At 30.8% G+C, this 14,277-nt stretch overlaps 1 protein-coding gene across 2 annotated transcripts in view; it reads left to right on the top strand.

Moving 5' to 3' along the window:
- Positions 1-13,846, top strand: part of LOC143257037 (solute carrier family 4 member 11-like) — a 162,519-nt gene extending 148,673 nt beyond the window's left edge. The window contains exons 10-19 of one of the 2 annotated variants that reach the window (XM_076515130.1): positions 367-480; positions 2,784-2,916; positions 3,532-3,605; positions 4,233-4,440; positions 5,457-5,563; positions 7,534-7,699; positions 8,440-8,613; positions 9,452-9,647; positions 10,417-10,586; positions 10,986-13,846. In XM_076515130.1, coding sequence (XP_076371245.1) covers positions 367-480; positions 2,784-2,916; positions 3,532-3,605; positions 4,233-4,440; positions 5,457-5,563; positions 7,534-7,699; positions 8,440-8,613; positions 9,452-9,647; positions 10,417-10,586; positions 10,986-11,052 — 1,409 coding nt within the window. In that variant the 3' untranslated portion in view covers positions 11,053-13,846. Of the gene's footprint in view, positions 1-364; positions 481-2,783; positions 2,917-3,531; positions 3,606-4,232; positions 4,441-5,456; positions 5,564-7,533; positions 7,700-8,439; positions 8,614-9,451; positions 9,648-10,416; positions 10,587-10,985 lie in introns of both variants that reach the window. The other variant, XM_076515131.1, reaches the window with a different exon arrangement.
- Positions 13,847-14,277: the final 431 nt, after the last annotated feature.

Here is a 14,277-nt window from a genome sequence, read left to right on the forward strand (position 1 = left end):
TTTTATCGCATGGTAATATTTATATATGGCTATCTACTTCTGGTGTTTTCTCACGTTCTGAGGTTTCAGAAATTGCATGTTTCTTAATTGTATATCTGTATGTTAAAATAGAAAATATTATACTGCTATATGAATGTGATACTTTGTAATTAATGGTTTGTTAAGTTTATATATTTACTAATTTGCTTGGTGTGCCCATTATTTTTAGCTGTAGCATACAACTCCTAGAACGACTCTGAATTTTTTTTTTTTTTTTCAAATACCAACATTTAGCTTATAGCGTCATTTCTTTACCGACTTTGATCTAATTACAGCACGAATATTGATGAATCCTTTTTTTTTTATAATATATATATATACATACAGACGTTAGAAAGAGTATCATTGGTCAAACACTTGGTGGTTTATTGTTTGCTACTCTTGGAGGTCAACCGTTGGTTATTATAATGACCACAGCACCTTTGGCGTTATACATCAAAGGTAAATTGTTTTATAATTTTTTGTATTTATTGATAAATAATTTAATTTACCTGATATAAAATACAGCTTACTGTTTGTCATAATATACAAAGAGATCTAATTATACTATAAGACCTACATTTGATTAAACCTAAAGTAATTATATTTTTATAATGATATAGTAAGTTAGAAACGAAAGGGAGACCTTGTTATGCAAGAGAAGCAACTTTAGATTTTGAACAATTCGTCAGTTCCTACAAAGCTTGAGTTTGTTCAACATTTTATCTTTTCAGTTTGCTTACGACTCAGCAAAATTGAGGGTTTATAGTGCTTAAATTTCGAGTTCGATCCCTATAACGAGCCCTGCGAAGATAGCCAGTTGTGTATCTGTGCGCTAACACGAACAGAAGTTTTTCCACTTCCTCTCTCTCAAGTGGCTCAATGATAAACTTCGAGTTTTATAACGCAAAAATTTGGGGTTGGATACCTGCAGTGGACGTGGCACAGATAACTAACTATAATTTTACGCTTAACGACAACGAACAGTTGGCCTTTGCCTTTGGTTATTGTTTTTTTACGTCAGATTTCACTATCAGGCTATAATTAATTTTACTTCAGACGGTTTTCTGTGTTAAAATGTGTTACAGAGCGTAAATATTTCACGAAAAATTATTTACTGTTGTACCTGAAGAAAAGCCAGTTTTTAACTTATCTTACGCCGCATTTCGACCAAGAAGAGACTATAAAAACTAATAAAAACTACACTGAAACTAAACTCATTGACGTCATTCTATACGAGTTTATAAGAATTTTTTTTTAATATAAATTCAGTACCAAATTTAACCCTCCAAAAATGTTGTTTAAATGAAAGACATCCATTTCTATCCTGTTCTGCCAAGTTAACATTAAGGAGAGTTATTCGTGGATAACCCTTTTAGACAAAATAAACGTTATAAATGACCATATTGGTACAAGACAAATAACAATGAAAGGTCTCAATAAAATAATCTTATATTTCATCTGCTTTATTTCTTCATCTTATCAGTTTACTATGAATGGTTACAGCATCACTGTTTGCGTGCGACAAAATGGATGACACGTCATTCTATTAGGATTCTGCCTTGTGTCTGTTTTGCTCCTTTAGACAACGCGTGCTCTAAAGTGCTAAAATTTGTTATTCAAACTACTTGAACGAAGGTTAACTAAGAATCAGAAGGAAAATAATATAACAGTAGAATATAAAAACAAATAGAGAGCTGATAAAGTATCTGAAATAACTTCAAATATTTCGATTTTCATTAAATCATAAACATTGGTTTGTACGTAAATGGGCTAGACGTGGCTTCGTGCTGAACTATGGAATTAAGGTCCAAGATTCATGTCCCACTGCCGTAAAAAATATCACGCATTGTAATTTAGGGTTGGTGATGTGTTATAAGAGTGGCGGTTAAATCCCACTCTTTAGTCAGACAAGAGTAGCCAACGGGTTCTCTTTATTCTGTTAGTTCAAACTTAAGGACGGCTATGTACAGATAGCTCTTGTGTAGCTTATCACAAATATCCAAAACAAAATTAACCTAACTTATCTGTAAATGTCGAGTAACATTTAAATCTATTTTCTTCAATACATCTTGAATTGATTTTGAAATCTGACAATAAAACTAAACTGAAATATGATACTTTGTAGAACAATATAATGGTTATTTTTGTATATTTTTGAAGGACAAGCACCCAGCTTAAAACGTATACATTGTTTGATGATCATGCTCTGTACTTGTATGTTTCAATGAGGATACCTTAGTGAATTTAAGGCTTAGCTTCATTTTGTATTTATTATTTAAAACAACTGTTTGTTCAAATTCATAGGATATTCAAAATGCGCGCGTAAAGTTCAGATGAAGTTTATTATACTTTCAAAAACAATTCTCCAGTAATTTGTGTGTGTGTTTTTCTTTTAGCAAAGCCACAAAGGCTATCTGCTCAGCTCACCGAGGGGAATCGAACCCCTGATTCTCCAGTAATTTATATGTTTATAAAAAAGAAAGTTGTAATAAAATAACTTAAGTTATGATACAGAGCTCTTGATATGTTACGTACTTATGCAAACATCACAGAGTAAATTATATGTTTTATTTATTTTACGTAGGATGTATAATACTTGTAGTAGCCTAACTAAATTATTCTAGTATTATACTGTTATTTTTCATCTGACTAAATGGTGAATATTCGATGCGAAAATCTAACATTTGGGATGTTTTTCTTTCATTTTCTTTCCTTCCATCATGTGAGAAACTTGTAATAATATTTACATTATATATTTTCAGTAATATACAGTATATGCGAAGATTTTAATTTAAATTTCTACGCCATGTACGCATGCGTTGGCCTATGGAACACCTTCTTCCTCGTAGTGTATGCCGTATGCGATGCAAGCAAACTTATGACATTCTCCACTAGGTGAGTTATTTTCGCATATTTTTTTTTCTTCTTCATTTAGATGACGGGTTTTCGCGTTTAACGTTCCAATGTAATGGAGATTTTCTTCCGCAGCTCAATAAGACATACAAATCTCAATATATAATAAAACATTTATTTACTACACAATCTTACGAGATTACCAGTTTAAACGTTTATTTTTATTCGTCAAAGTATTAAATAAACGTTTTATTGTATTTTGAGTCTGGGAATAATCTTTTAAACACTGTTACTCTGAAAAAAAAAAAAAGGGGTTGGTTTATATAGATACTTATAAATGACAATAAAGGCCAATTTGTATTTTCGTCATATCAGATAATATGTATAGGATAAGACTTTGATTCTGATACTTTCCAATTCAAAATAACCCAAAATTAGGGATGGCTATGTGCAAATAGCATTTTGTGTGGGTTTGTGCGACATTTCTGAAACACAAAAAACAGTCAAGTAATGTATCTGTGTTTTCATAGGGCAGCGAAATTATACTGACAGAAGGGATTTTTTTTTTCTATTTTAACTCTTACACATAAATAGCAAATAAACAGCTTATTAACAAATAACAAATATTACCATTTAATCCTGATATTTTCTCCATAGGTCCACGGAAGAAATATTTGCCTTGTTTATCAGTATCGCTTTCTGTGTTGATGCTGGGAGAGATGTGTGTAAGAGTAAGTTTAAATACTGACTACGTTTGAGAGATGATCTCACTGTTGAAAGTTTTCTAAAAGTACAATTTAATAATATGGACATAAAAAGTTCCGAGTTTCTATAAAATATTATTATTATGTATTTGGCTTTCCGTTTAATTATTATTACTCCCAACGTAATCACGTATTGAGCATCCTTTGGTACCAACAATAGTCCTAACTGTGTGACATAGACTCCATAAGTACCTCAATAATTGTGATCTGTACCTATTTCACATGTTTCAGAGTCAAGTTTAAGATGGCGATTCCTATGTAAAAGCAGAATGAAAAGGCACAACTGTATGATGAAAATTATCAAAACCAACGTTCAGTTATACAGAGAGCCTTATTTGATCTTATAAATAAACAAAAAGATAAATTCATAGTTTTTCACCTCATGCTGACTGCTTAGTAAGGGCTACACTACATTACTTTCTCTGAATGTATACCTTTATTATATATCAGCACGAATTATATGTTAAGTTTTAAGAAATAAAAGTGCTTATAAAAAGCAACAACGTTTTTGAATTGTGGATATAATGTATTTGCAGATTCGATAAATTATAACTGAATCGTGAACTATTTGTGAAAATATTTTCGCTCTTTCAGATTTTCAGAAGTATTACTATGCGCCAGCATGTGTGGAACAAGAAACTTACTTATCCAAGTTCTCTGATTGGCTGGATAATTCCACCAATAATAACTCTCAATCACTAATTGCACTGCCAGACTGTAAGCGCGAAAACAGCTTGCTGTTTTTGTTATTAATGTTCGGAACTGTGTGGCTGGCAGTGTCGTTATACAACTTCAATAAAACGTAAGTGAAGGAAAGATTTCACTTCTTTTATTTAAGTAGATTGTTCGAAGAAGGAAATTGGCTATATTTTTACACTACTTCGTTTTTGTGTGTGTTCCGAATGAAGAACAAAGAGGTTAAAATTGTACAGTGTACACTTTTGGTGACACCAGTTTCAGTTAATGAGCGTGAGCTAGGCCAAGGTAAAGGATGGTGTATTTAAAATGTTAAACTGAGTTTATATTAGTTGTTTTTCTTATATTTATAGCCAGATTCTTTCTGTAGTGTAGGAGCGCAAAAGGTAAAGGATACAGCTACTATCAGTTCGTGTAACTAACTTATTAACAATTCTTATGTATTGTTTTTATGACTCATAATGTACGTAAATTAATAGCGCTTGTGTGATTGATTAGTTCTACGCTTTAACTTTTATCTGCTTCGAAGGCCCAAAATTTTTCAGCTGCGTGCATTGTTAATTTTGATTTATTTAAGCAAAGTGATATAGTATAAAAAATATTATGGGTAAAATCATAAAACATCTAATAAATTAAACAATAATCGAAACGCACTGTTGTATAATTATCTAAGGTTTAAGTCTATTAAATAAAAAATTAGACTTAAACATGAATGGAACAAATAAAACAGCACACTTTGGTTATATCTCAATTTAAGAATTTTAAAAGTAGTTGGCCACCCTCATTTGATTTCACCCGTTGGACAAAAGCCTTTTCCGAGAGCTTAAAAGCAGTTTTTTGATTGATACTAATGATATTGTAAAGTACATCTCATCTAGAGTGGCGTTTAATAACGTTGTAATTAATTTATTAATTTCACAAACTGTTTTATAAACCACATCTTTTTATTGGACTTAAGCGTATAGTGATTATATACGCAATAACATTTGTATTATTAACTTAAGTAATATTAAACACAAAAATGTTTAAAAGTTTGTTGTACCTTGTCTTAAATATTATTTACTTAAACATTCACAGTATTAGAAGAAAAGAAAATTCAATCAATATTTTTTGTTACTTTAGACCTTACCTACAGGCAAGTAAACGGGAAATGTTAGCAGACTACGCTCTGCCAGTAGCAGTAATTACTTTAAGCTTCGTTGGCTCCTTCGTCTTCCAGGACATCCAAAGTAAGCAAATAATTATTTTACATTGTAACACGTGCTTAGATCTTTATCCTCATAGATTCATCTAGTGGAAAGGTTACATAATATTTTAATATGAATATATATATATATTTACGACTATCAAAGTTTTCTGTTGTTTTTTTATAGTAGAAACTGCTTAGCTAACAGATACTTTAGTCAAACAACTCACCATTACAGAGGAGTAAGAAATGCAATTATGTGGAAGCATTTATTTACATGAATTAGTTCTAATAATTTTGTACCAAGTCGATCACCAAAAGATTATTAAATTATTATTTAAGTGTTTTTTTTTTTTTTTCTTTTGTGAATAAACTGTGTTTATTTGGGAACGAGTCTACAGCTTTGTTTTTCCGTTGTTGCTTTGATGCTTGGGTGTGGGAAACAAAAATGATTTGTGGAGGGCGAAAGTTGGGAGAGTATAAGGATTATCAGAAGTTTGGGGGCGTACTTTCAAATAGGAAATATTTACAGTGAGAATGTTAAAAATGGCGGAGGGGCAGTAAACCATGATAGAAATTAGCAAAACAAACAATAACAAAAATTCATGTCAAAATAAGCATCTTGTTAGGCCTTTATATTGTACTCGGACATCTTCATCTCCAAGTTCAACTTTTATTATAGCCTTAATCAATACACAGTGACTACACTTGTGCTTCAATATCCCCAATTCTTATTTTATGTAGAAATATGGCTTGAAAACAATTCATGACAGTGTAAAACAACATTGTCTCTAAATATATCCCATGTTAACACTTCAAAGAAGTGTTTAATATTTCCCTGAAACATTATTATATGCTCGTGTCTTTGAATGCTGCATGCAAACAAAACGAGAAAAAATCGCCATTTTTGATATTGGATTACAACAAGTCGTTTGAAGCTCATTCGCGCATTTTATTAAATAAACAATTGTTGTAAGCTTGAACAATATTTTAAGTAGAAGTGTACAAGTCACTTAATTTAGCTACAACGTTAATTCTTCAAATGCTTTGTCGTGATATAATCCTCTTTCCTTTCGAAACCTGTCACTACTTATTAGAAATTTCATTAGCCATGATATTATTATCAGTTTTTTAGGCAACATAAATACGTACAAATCTTTAGTGGGCCTTGTATATTGGATAACTAAATCATTATGATTTTGTTACAAACAAAAGCAATATCGCTGATTTAAACTGATTTTTATCCACCTCATAAATTCGTTTCTGGAAGGAGCGATAGGATATCTCGAACATGACCTTTAAGTAGCTGTCATTTCAGTGTTCCACTATTAAGGTAAAGAAAAGTTTGAGTGATTATACCTGTAATAAGAACAAAATTAATTATTTATAATATTAGAGAATTGATTGTGTAAATGTTTTTTATATATGTCATCAATTTGAAGCTTGTTATAGCTGTAAGTTTTAACTTTTTACACTATAATACAAGTGATGAGTATATGTGATTAAGAAGGACATAAAACAACCTTCATTCACACCATTAAATATGAATTAATATTCTTTGTTATTCACCAGTTTATTAATTTTTTGACATCCCATTTTTGTATAAAGAAATGTAAATTTCAGGAATGTCATGATCGTGTTAAAATAACTCATCTGTAGTATGAGAAGTTCAACTATCTATTCTCTTCTGATGGGTAGAAACGTTGAAATGATAATTATTAAAATTTATTAGCAAAAAAACTACGGATGGCTTAGTTGTCAGATTTTTGTACTTTTCATTTGCTGGATGTTCATGTTATTGTGAACATTCTTTAAATGTTAGAGAAAAAAAATCCATTAAGCAATCTCTTTTACCAAAATTTATTTTCCTAGATTTCTCGAAAATGAAAAATTAATTTTTTTTTTAACTCGGAAGAAAGTTTTGACTATTGACCTTCAAGGAAAATAGATTTTTGTGAATTCTTCCAGGAGTAAGAAACATGTATTTAGAAGATTTATATTTATTATTTTCAGCTGAACACTTTAATTTTAGCACTAGTATCAGTTTTAACAGAGGGCGCTTCGAGGAGCTTCCTTGGACAGCTGTTGTTGCTTCGTTGGGATTAGGATTTGCACTCTCTCTCTTGTTCTTTATGGACCAGAATATTTCCGCTGCCATGGTGAACAACCCCTGCAATAAGTGAGCACCAGTCGATCGTATATGGCATAGCATCAGTTATTAGTTGTTAAAGATAATGTTAACTAACTTGGTAAAATAGAGGTTTTAACATAATTACCGAAACACGGAGTGCTGTCATTTTTATATGATTTTTTATTGTTTCTAATACTGCGGTAGAATATTCTGAAGTTGCCATCTGTCGATAAGTTTATACGTGAGCTAAGCATGAACTTGTTATGAATTAAAAATAAAAACAGGTCTTCCAGTTCTTTTCTTTTGCTTTTGTGCACTAAATAAATTATGGTGTCAGTTTAATTCATCAAAGCAAATGAAAACCAAGATATTTATTTGGGGAAATTGTAAAATATTTTTCTAATTATAAAAGAAAATATGTAAGATGTGACGGGTATTTAGTCTTTCCTAATTTGATAGCATACTTAATAGAATATACTTTTTTAAACCTAATGTTACATCCTCGTGTCTTCCATATTTTTGACATTGAGATGTTCGCTATTTCTAAAGTAACAGCTCTTAATTCTAACGATAGATGGCGTTTATTGCGATGTATACGAAGAAACCCGGCTTCTGCTATTCTAGAAAAATTAACAACTTCTGTTGACTTGACATAGGGAGCAAAGCATCTTGAACTGTAATAGTAATATTTATAGCTATTATTTTAATTAGCCTAACATTTGTAACTGTTTTTAATGTTTGATAAATTAGAAATTGCATTACAATTATGAATGACATTGATCATCTAGATTAAAAAAAGGTCCAGGCTACCATCTAGATCTCTTCGTAGTGGGAATGTTGAATGGTTTCCTGTCCTTGTTTGGGCTCCCATGGATGCATGGGGTACTACCACACTCTCCACTTCACGTTCGCAGCCTGGCGGATGTCGAGGAACGTGTAGAACAAGGACACATATATGAAATGTACGTTATTTTTATACTTACGGCTTTAAAGTTGAATATTTCAATTATCATTAACTGTGGACAAGGGAAAGTGCAAAATATTGTTGTAAGCTATATTTTTAATTTTGAAGTTTGTTTGCTCGATAAACTAATCCTTATGATGTAATGCTCCAGAAATTTGGTGTATTAAGTAGAAAAACGGAATGATGTAAATATTAGAGTGAAATATTCAGTTTTAAGATTCAGGCAATAAAGTAAACAGCAAATTAGTCAGTATACATTTAACCAATTTATTAGCAATAAAATTCTACAAGTAAATTTATTTGTAAGTTAGAGGTACATCAGCGTTTGTTTTTCAACTGAAATGTTTGTGAAGTTAGGCCTACAAGTGAACCTTACCAGTAGCAAACATAATTGAAGAAATACATTCATTTAGTATCGTTCCATGGACGAGCAACCTAAAACAACCCATCCAACAATAGAATACGTTACAGAAACATGAATGGGAAGAAAATCTAACAAAAATTTGAGCAACAGTTATTAGAAGTTAAACTTGCATACAACGGTAGTTGGAGGTAAGAATATCATACCCCTGTGGATAAAAGTAATAAGTAACATTGATAGCAAAAACTGAGTTAAACAAAGTATTTGGTAAAATTCTTATATATCAATGTTTGAGAGTAATTTTGTGTACAGTAGCAACCGGTTGTAGTAGGGATGGTAAGTAATTTATCCATTATTCTAAATAGTCTTTTTACAGAAATACTAAAATTGTAAAGTGGAGAAAAATATCAGGTTTATGTTTATGGACTAAAGTTGAGTGATTTTTCTACTAACCCTGTTCTCCTTGCACTTTCAGAATTGTTAAAGTTCGGGAAACACGTGTAACAGGCATAATATCTCACATCCTCATTGGTCTATCGATATTTTTGCTTCCATACCCACTAGGCTACATTCCTATTGCTGTTCTAAATGGGCTGTTTCTTTATATGGCTGTGACATCTTTAAATGGTAACCAGATGTTTGAAAGAATTACCTTACTCTTTATGGAACAGGTTTGTTTGGACTTTTTTTTTAGTTCTTGTAAAATAATTTAATTATTTTTCAATTCTTGTATATATTACATGTATTCTTCTCAATGTTATTTACCTTGTTGTCATTAGTTTCAAGGTTTTCTCACTAGTTAATGTATTTCTCTTATATTTATCAGCATTGCCAATTTCTCATCCATTATCAGTAAATTTATTACTCTCAGATTTATCAGTGCACATGTATTTGTTCTCCTAGGTCCATAATGCTAGCACACAGTCCTCTATACAGTTTATTAATTCATGTCCTGTTTCCTCTTATAGTCTGATAAATACATATATAATTCCATGGTTTATCAGTACGTCTATTTTCCTGTACAAGATGTATTGATGCACCTCTAACTATCTTGATGTACTCATGAAGGAAGATCCACTTTCTGAAAGTGTTCAGTTTATTGATTATATTTTGTTATGTTTTTTTTACTGTTATATCTTGCTTGCTTTGAAATAATGTGTTACTGTTATCTGTTTTGTTCTGCAAATTTTCATTAACAATCTTGTACTAACTATAATCTATATTAACTCCTACTGGTTTATTATTACACTAGTTTTATCTCCAAAGGATTATTACACTTTTGGACTAACCCAGTGTGTGTCAATACATCAGCTCAGGTAACAAAAATAATTACTGATGTTAAAATCTTATTGAAATGCAGAGAAGCAAAGATTAAAAATGAAAACAGAAGTGGCAATGAAAAATTGTATTTCATCAAACTAGTTATTATATTGCTTGCAGACTGCCTATCCACCAAACCATTACATTAGGCGTTGCCCACAACGAAAAATTCATGTATTCACCATTTGTCAAGTGATTCAGTTGGCTGCCATGTGTTTTTTTGGTTTTTCACCTTGGCCCTATGTAAAGATGGTGTTTCCTGTTATGATTCTTTTGCTCTTACCCATTAGGTAGGGAACAGATTTCTTCTTCTTCTGTGTTCAACAGATTTTACATTTTTTGTATGTAAAGTGCATCTTTCTAATTTGTTTTTAACTGTAAGTATTCCAAAATTATACATAATATTTATATTAATATGCCAATAAATCTCTGGGAAAAACAATAATCTAACCTGTTTCCTAGTTTAAAATACATATTAGTTTGTGTATTTAAAAATGGTTAACTGAAATTAAATTTCCCAGATTTTAGTAAAGTTTAAAATTGTAAAGCACCTTATGTAATTATGAAAATTTAGCTTTTGGACAAAAAATATAATTTGATTAAATGAAAAATTGTCTATTATATGGGAGGGACCCAATTATCATATAATATTAATACTACTTGACTAACCTTGTGAATTTCCATTACAGACACAAGGTGATACCTTATCTTATCCAAGAAAAGTTTCTGGAAGCTCTCGATGGTGAGCATCAGTAACTTGAAGAAAGTACTGCAATAATTCATCCCTGACAGAACCACTACCTTTGGTTTGGGGTGCAGTAATCTAATGCACTGCACTCGTTCCATGAACCTTTCCTGCTCAATTATGAACGAAATATGCGTCCTAGAAAAAGGCTGTACATAGACATTTGTACAAAGAAATTAACCAAAACACATCGAAAGTCCCCACACGTTTATTTCTTGTTATCTAATCATCAGTGTCACAATATTAGTATTATACTTTGCAATAAAAGTTGGGGTACATAGATACTATATTCTGTGTGTATGTAATATATGCATATGAAATTTATATGATTTGTTATTGATATTTTCTAAACTAATTACAAGTGTTAAGATATTACTAAGCAGGTTTTCAAATAGTGATAGATGTGTTAACCTACCTCTCCATTTCCATATCTTGACAGAGACTCCTACTGTCATTATAATACTACTGTCTGACAACATACCCTATACTCAGTAATGACACTAGTCACCATGAAGATCAGCCATAGCATATGCATACTTACATATATACTACATAAAACAGTCCATACAAATCACCTTGGTTTTACCTCAGATTGATAGGTCGTTAACGATGTAACTAGGAAAGGTTATCAAATTTAAATCATCTGTATGCATTTAATAACTACAAGGCAAACTTTCATTCAGAGGCTTATAACTTTATTCTGGTGTAGGTGTTTGAAAATTGGTCAATTATAGTAGGGTTAGTTGTAGTCAGTGTTGAAGTTTACCTTACGAGCCTTCCAGTAGTCTGTTCTTGTTAAATTGACTGAAAGATGTTTAGTTTAATAGGAAAGGTATTATTTTATAAGAAGTATACCTATGCAAAATATTTCATCATTTAATTTTTAATTTGTGAAGTAGAAATAGAAGTAACCCTACTGGTATTATAGAGAAACGTTTATGGATTTTCTCTTCAAGCCTATGAATGTGACAAAATAAAATGGTTAAAAATTGTGAGAAGAGAAGTATGTTGTTAGCATAATGCCAATGTTTATTTATGTTACTATGAAGTCTGTGAATATGTATTTAGAAACTAACAAAATTCTGAACAATCAAGTATTATCAATAAATTGTTTTATCAAAAGTTATTCCAGTATCTGTCTGCCTTAAAAGGTGTAAAATGAATAGAAATATTTTTATTTGTAACAGTAGATTTTCTGTAAGGCTGAAGACTAGTCTTCTTTAGACAGTTTATATTCTGAAGAACCATTCATTTCAAACTAATATTATTACGTAATAGAACCAGATCAAGGAAAAAGCACTTGATATATCAATTTGGCAAAAAGAGATTTAAATATATTGGGATATAATCAACCAATGACTAATCATTTAACAAGAACGCCTTATATTAAAAATGTATTCATCGGTGCCCCATGTGGTCAACAGTTTTAATTCCCATCTTTGTACCTCACCTTTTTTAAGCAATACATTGTATGTTACTTTTGCAACAGGTAAATAATTATACTTCTCAAATTCAGGCTATAATTTGTATCAAAAGAAAAACAATTCAACTTGCAGTGGTGCAGTAAGGTTCCACATAAATATAAGAAGTGCATTCAGTTTACTTACAGTAATCACTACCAAGAAGATCAGGTCAAAAGGCCAAGGGCATAAGCAAGAATTTTGCAAACTCTAACAAATAGGTTAAAAGGCTAGTTCACTAACAAATGTTAATATTGTTACTTAATGAAAGGTTCATTGTTTTATGACCTTTTCATCTTGGTTTTGATTTGTTTTGTGGGCTGGAGCCAGGTTAGGAGATACAGAAATAAATGGATTTCTTTTCAACATAAAAGACAAACAAACAAACAACAAATCAGGATATGAGTTACTGTGACAGTGATCTTCTGAGCTTTCTAAATACTGTTGAAGCATACCAAAAGAATATGTTATTGGTTTGAGACGTTTTTGTTAGGAAAGTAACCACATATTTAGTTTGACATCTTTGGTCACACATTTCATCTAGTTCCAGTGACTTATGAAGCTTTTAATCAAAAAGTATTTATACAGGCTTAGCAGCAGCCTGGAAGAGGTGTAGTTAGAGGGCAGTCACTGTCTAAATGAATGTTATATACTGTGAACTAATTGTAGCCTATTATATAATTTCTTGCTGAATAGATAGACTGAGCAGTAAGTGATCTATTTAACACATAGAAAAATAGAAATGTTTATAGAACGAATGTGTAATTCAAAGTCACATTTGATCTTGTTACTATTTATATAAGGTACCATAGATTTTTGTAAATGTAAGATAAATATATGAAAGGCAGACACCCTGGTAAATAGTAAACAAGTCAAAGAAGAAATATGCTATATAAATAATATATATACTTGTGATAAATGCTTTCCATCTGTAAAATTATTATTATGATATAGGTAACTTTGGATTCAATGCTTGCAGACATTTGGTATGTTACATGCTATCAGGGAAAGTAGTAACTTGCGTTCTATGTATATATATGTAAATCCTGCTATACTGTTTTATTCGACAGTATATCAGAGATTAAGAAATATGATGCACTTTGTGACCAGAATAAGTTATGTACATGACAAAACAACAACAAAGGTTATGGGTGTTATTTAAATGTAGTAATAAGAGTGCTTAGCAGATATTACTGAGTAGCTATGAGCCAGTCCAACTTATTTTAAGGACTGTTATTTGTGATTCAACTCTTTCTTTATTGTATATTGTACAATACAGGGTTGAATCATGCACAATCATTGTAAACAAGGGAAATAAAAAAAAAAAAAAAAAAGAGAAAGGTAATAGGTTGTTTCCTAAAGTTTATTTAATCTTAAACTATAGACAACAACGTTTTGCTATCTAATCTCGACATTAAACTTGTGTAATTTCATTAGTTTCTTTCTTAAGGTAGGATTTACAACTTTAGTGGCAGTGTAGATTGACTTAATATAATGTCAGTGTACATATACCCATAAATCAGCGTATAATGCAAGATGTAATATATATGTATAATTCCAAGATCTATAACATAGTAGTTTGAATGTTATCACATTTAACTTTTTTTTTGTACCAAGTAAATTTAAGTAATGTGTGTTAGAAGAATAATATCTAAAAAAAACAATGGTTTTCACACATATCACACAACGTTATATCTATTTCATACATGTTAATAACCTATTTTCTGGGAGTTATTTTACTACAGATATGGATGTATAATGTTTATTAAAACATTC

Source organism: Tachypleus tridentatus, chromosome 7 (genome assembly GCF_004210375.1).
Source record: "Tachypleus tridentatus isolate NWPU-2018 chromosome 7, ASM421037v1, whole genome shotgun sequence".
Taxonomy (NCBI): Eukaryota; Metazoa; Arthropoda; class Merostomata; order Xiphosura; family Limulidae; genus Tachypleus; species Tachypleus tridentatus.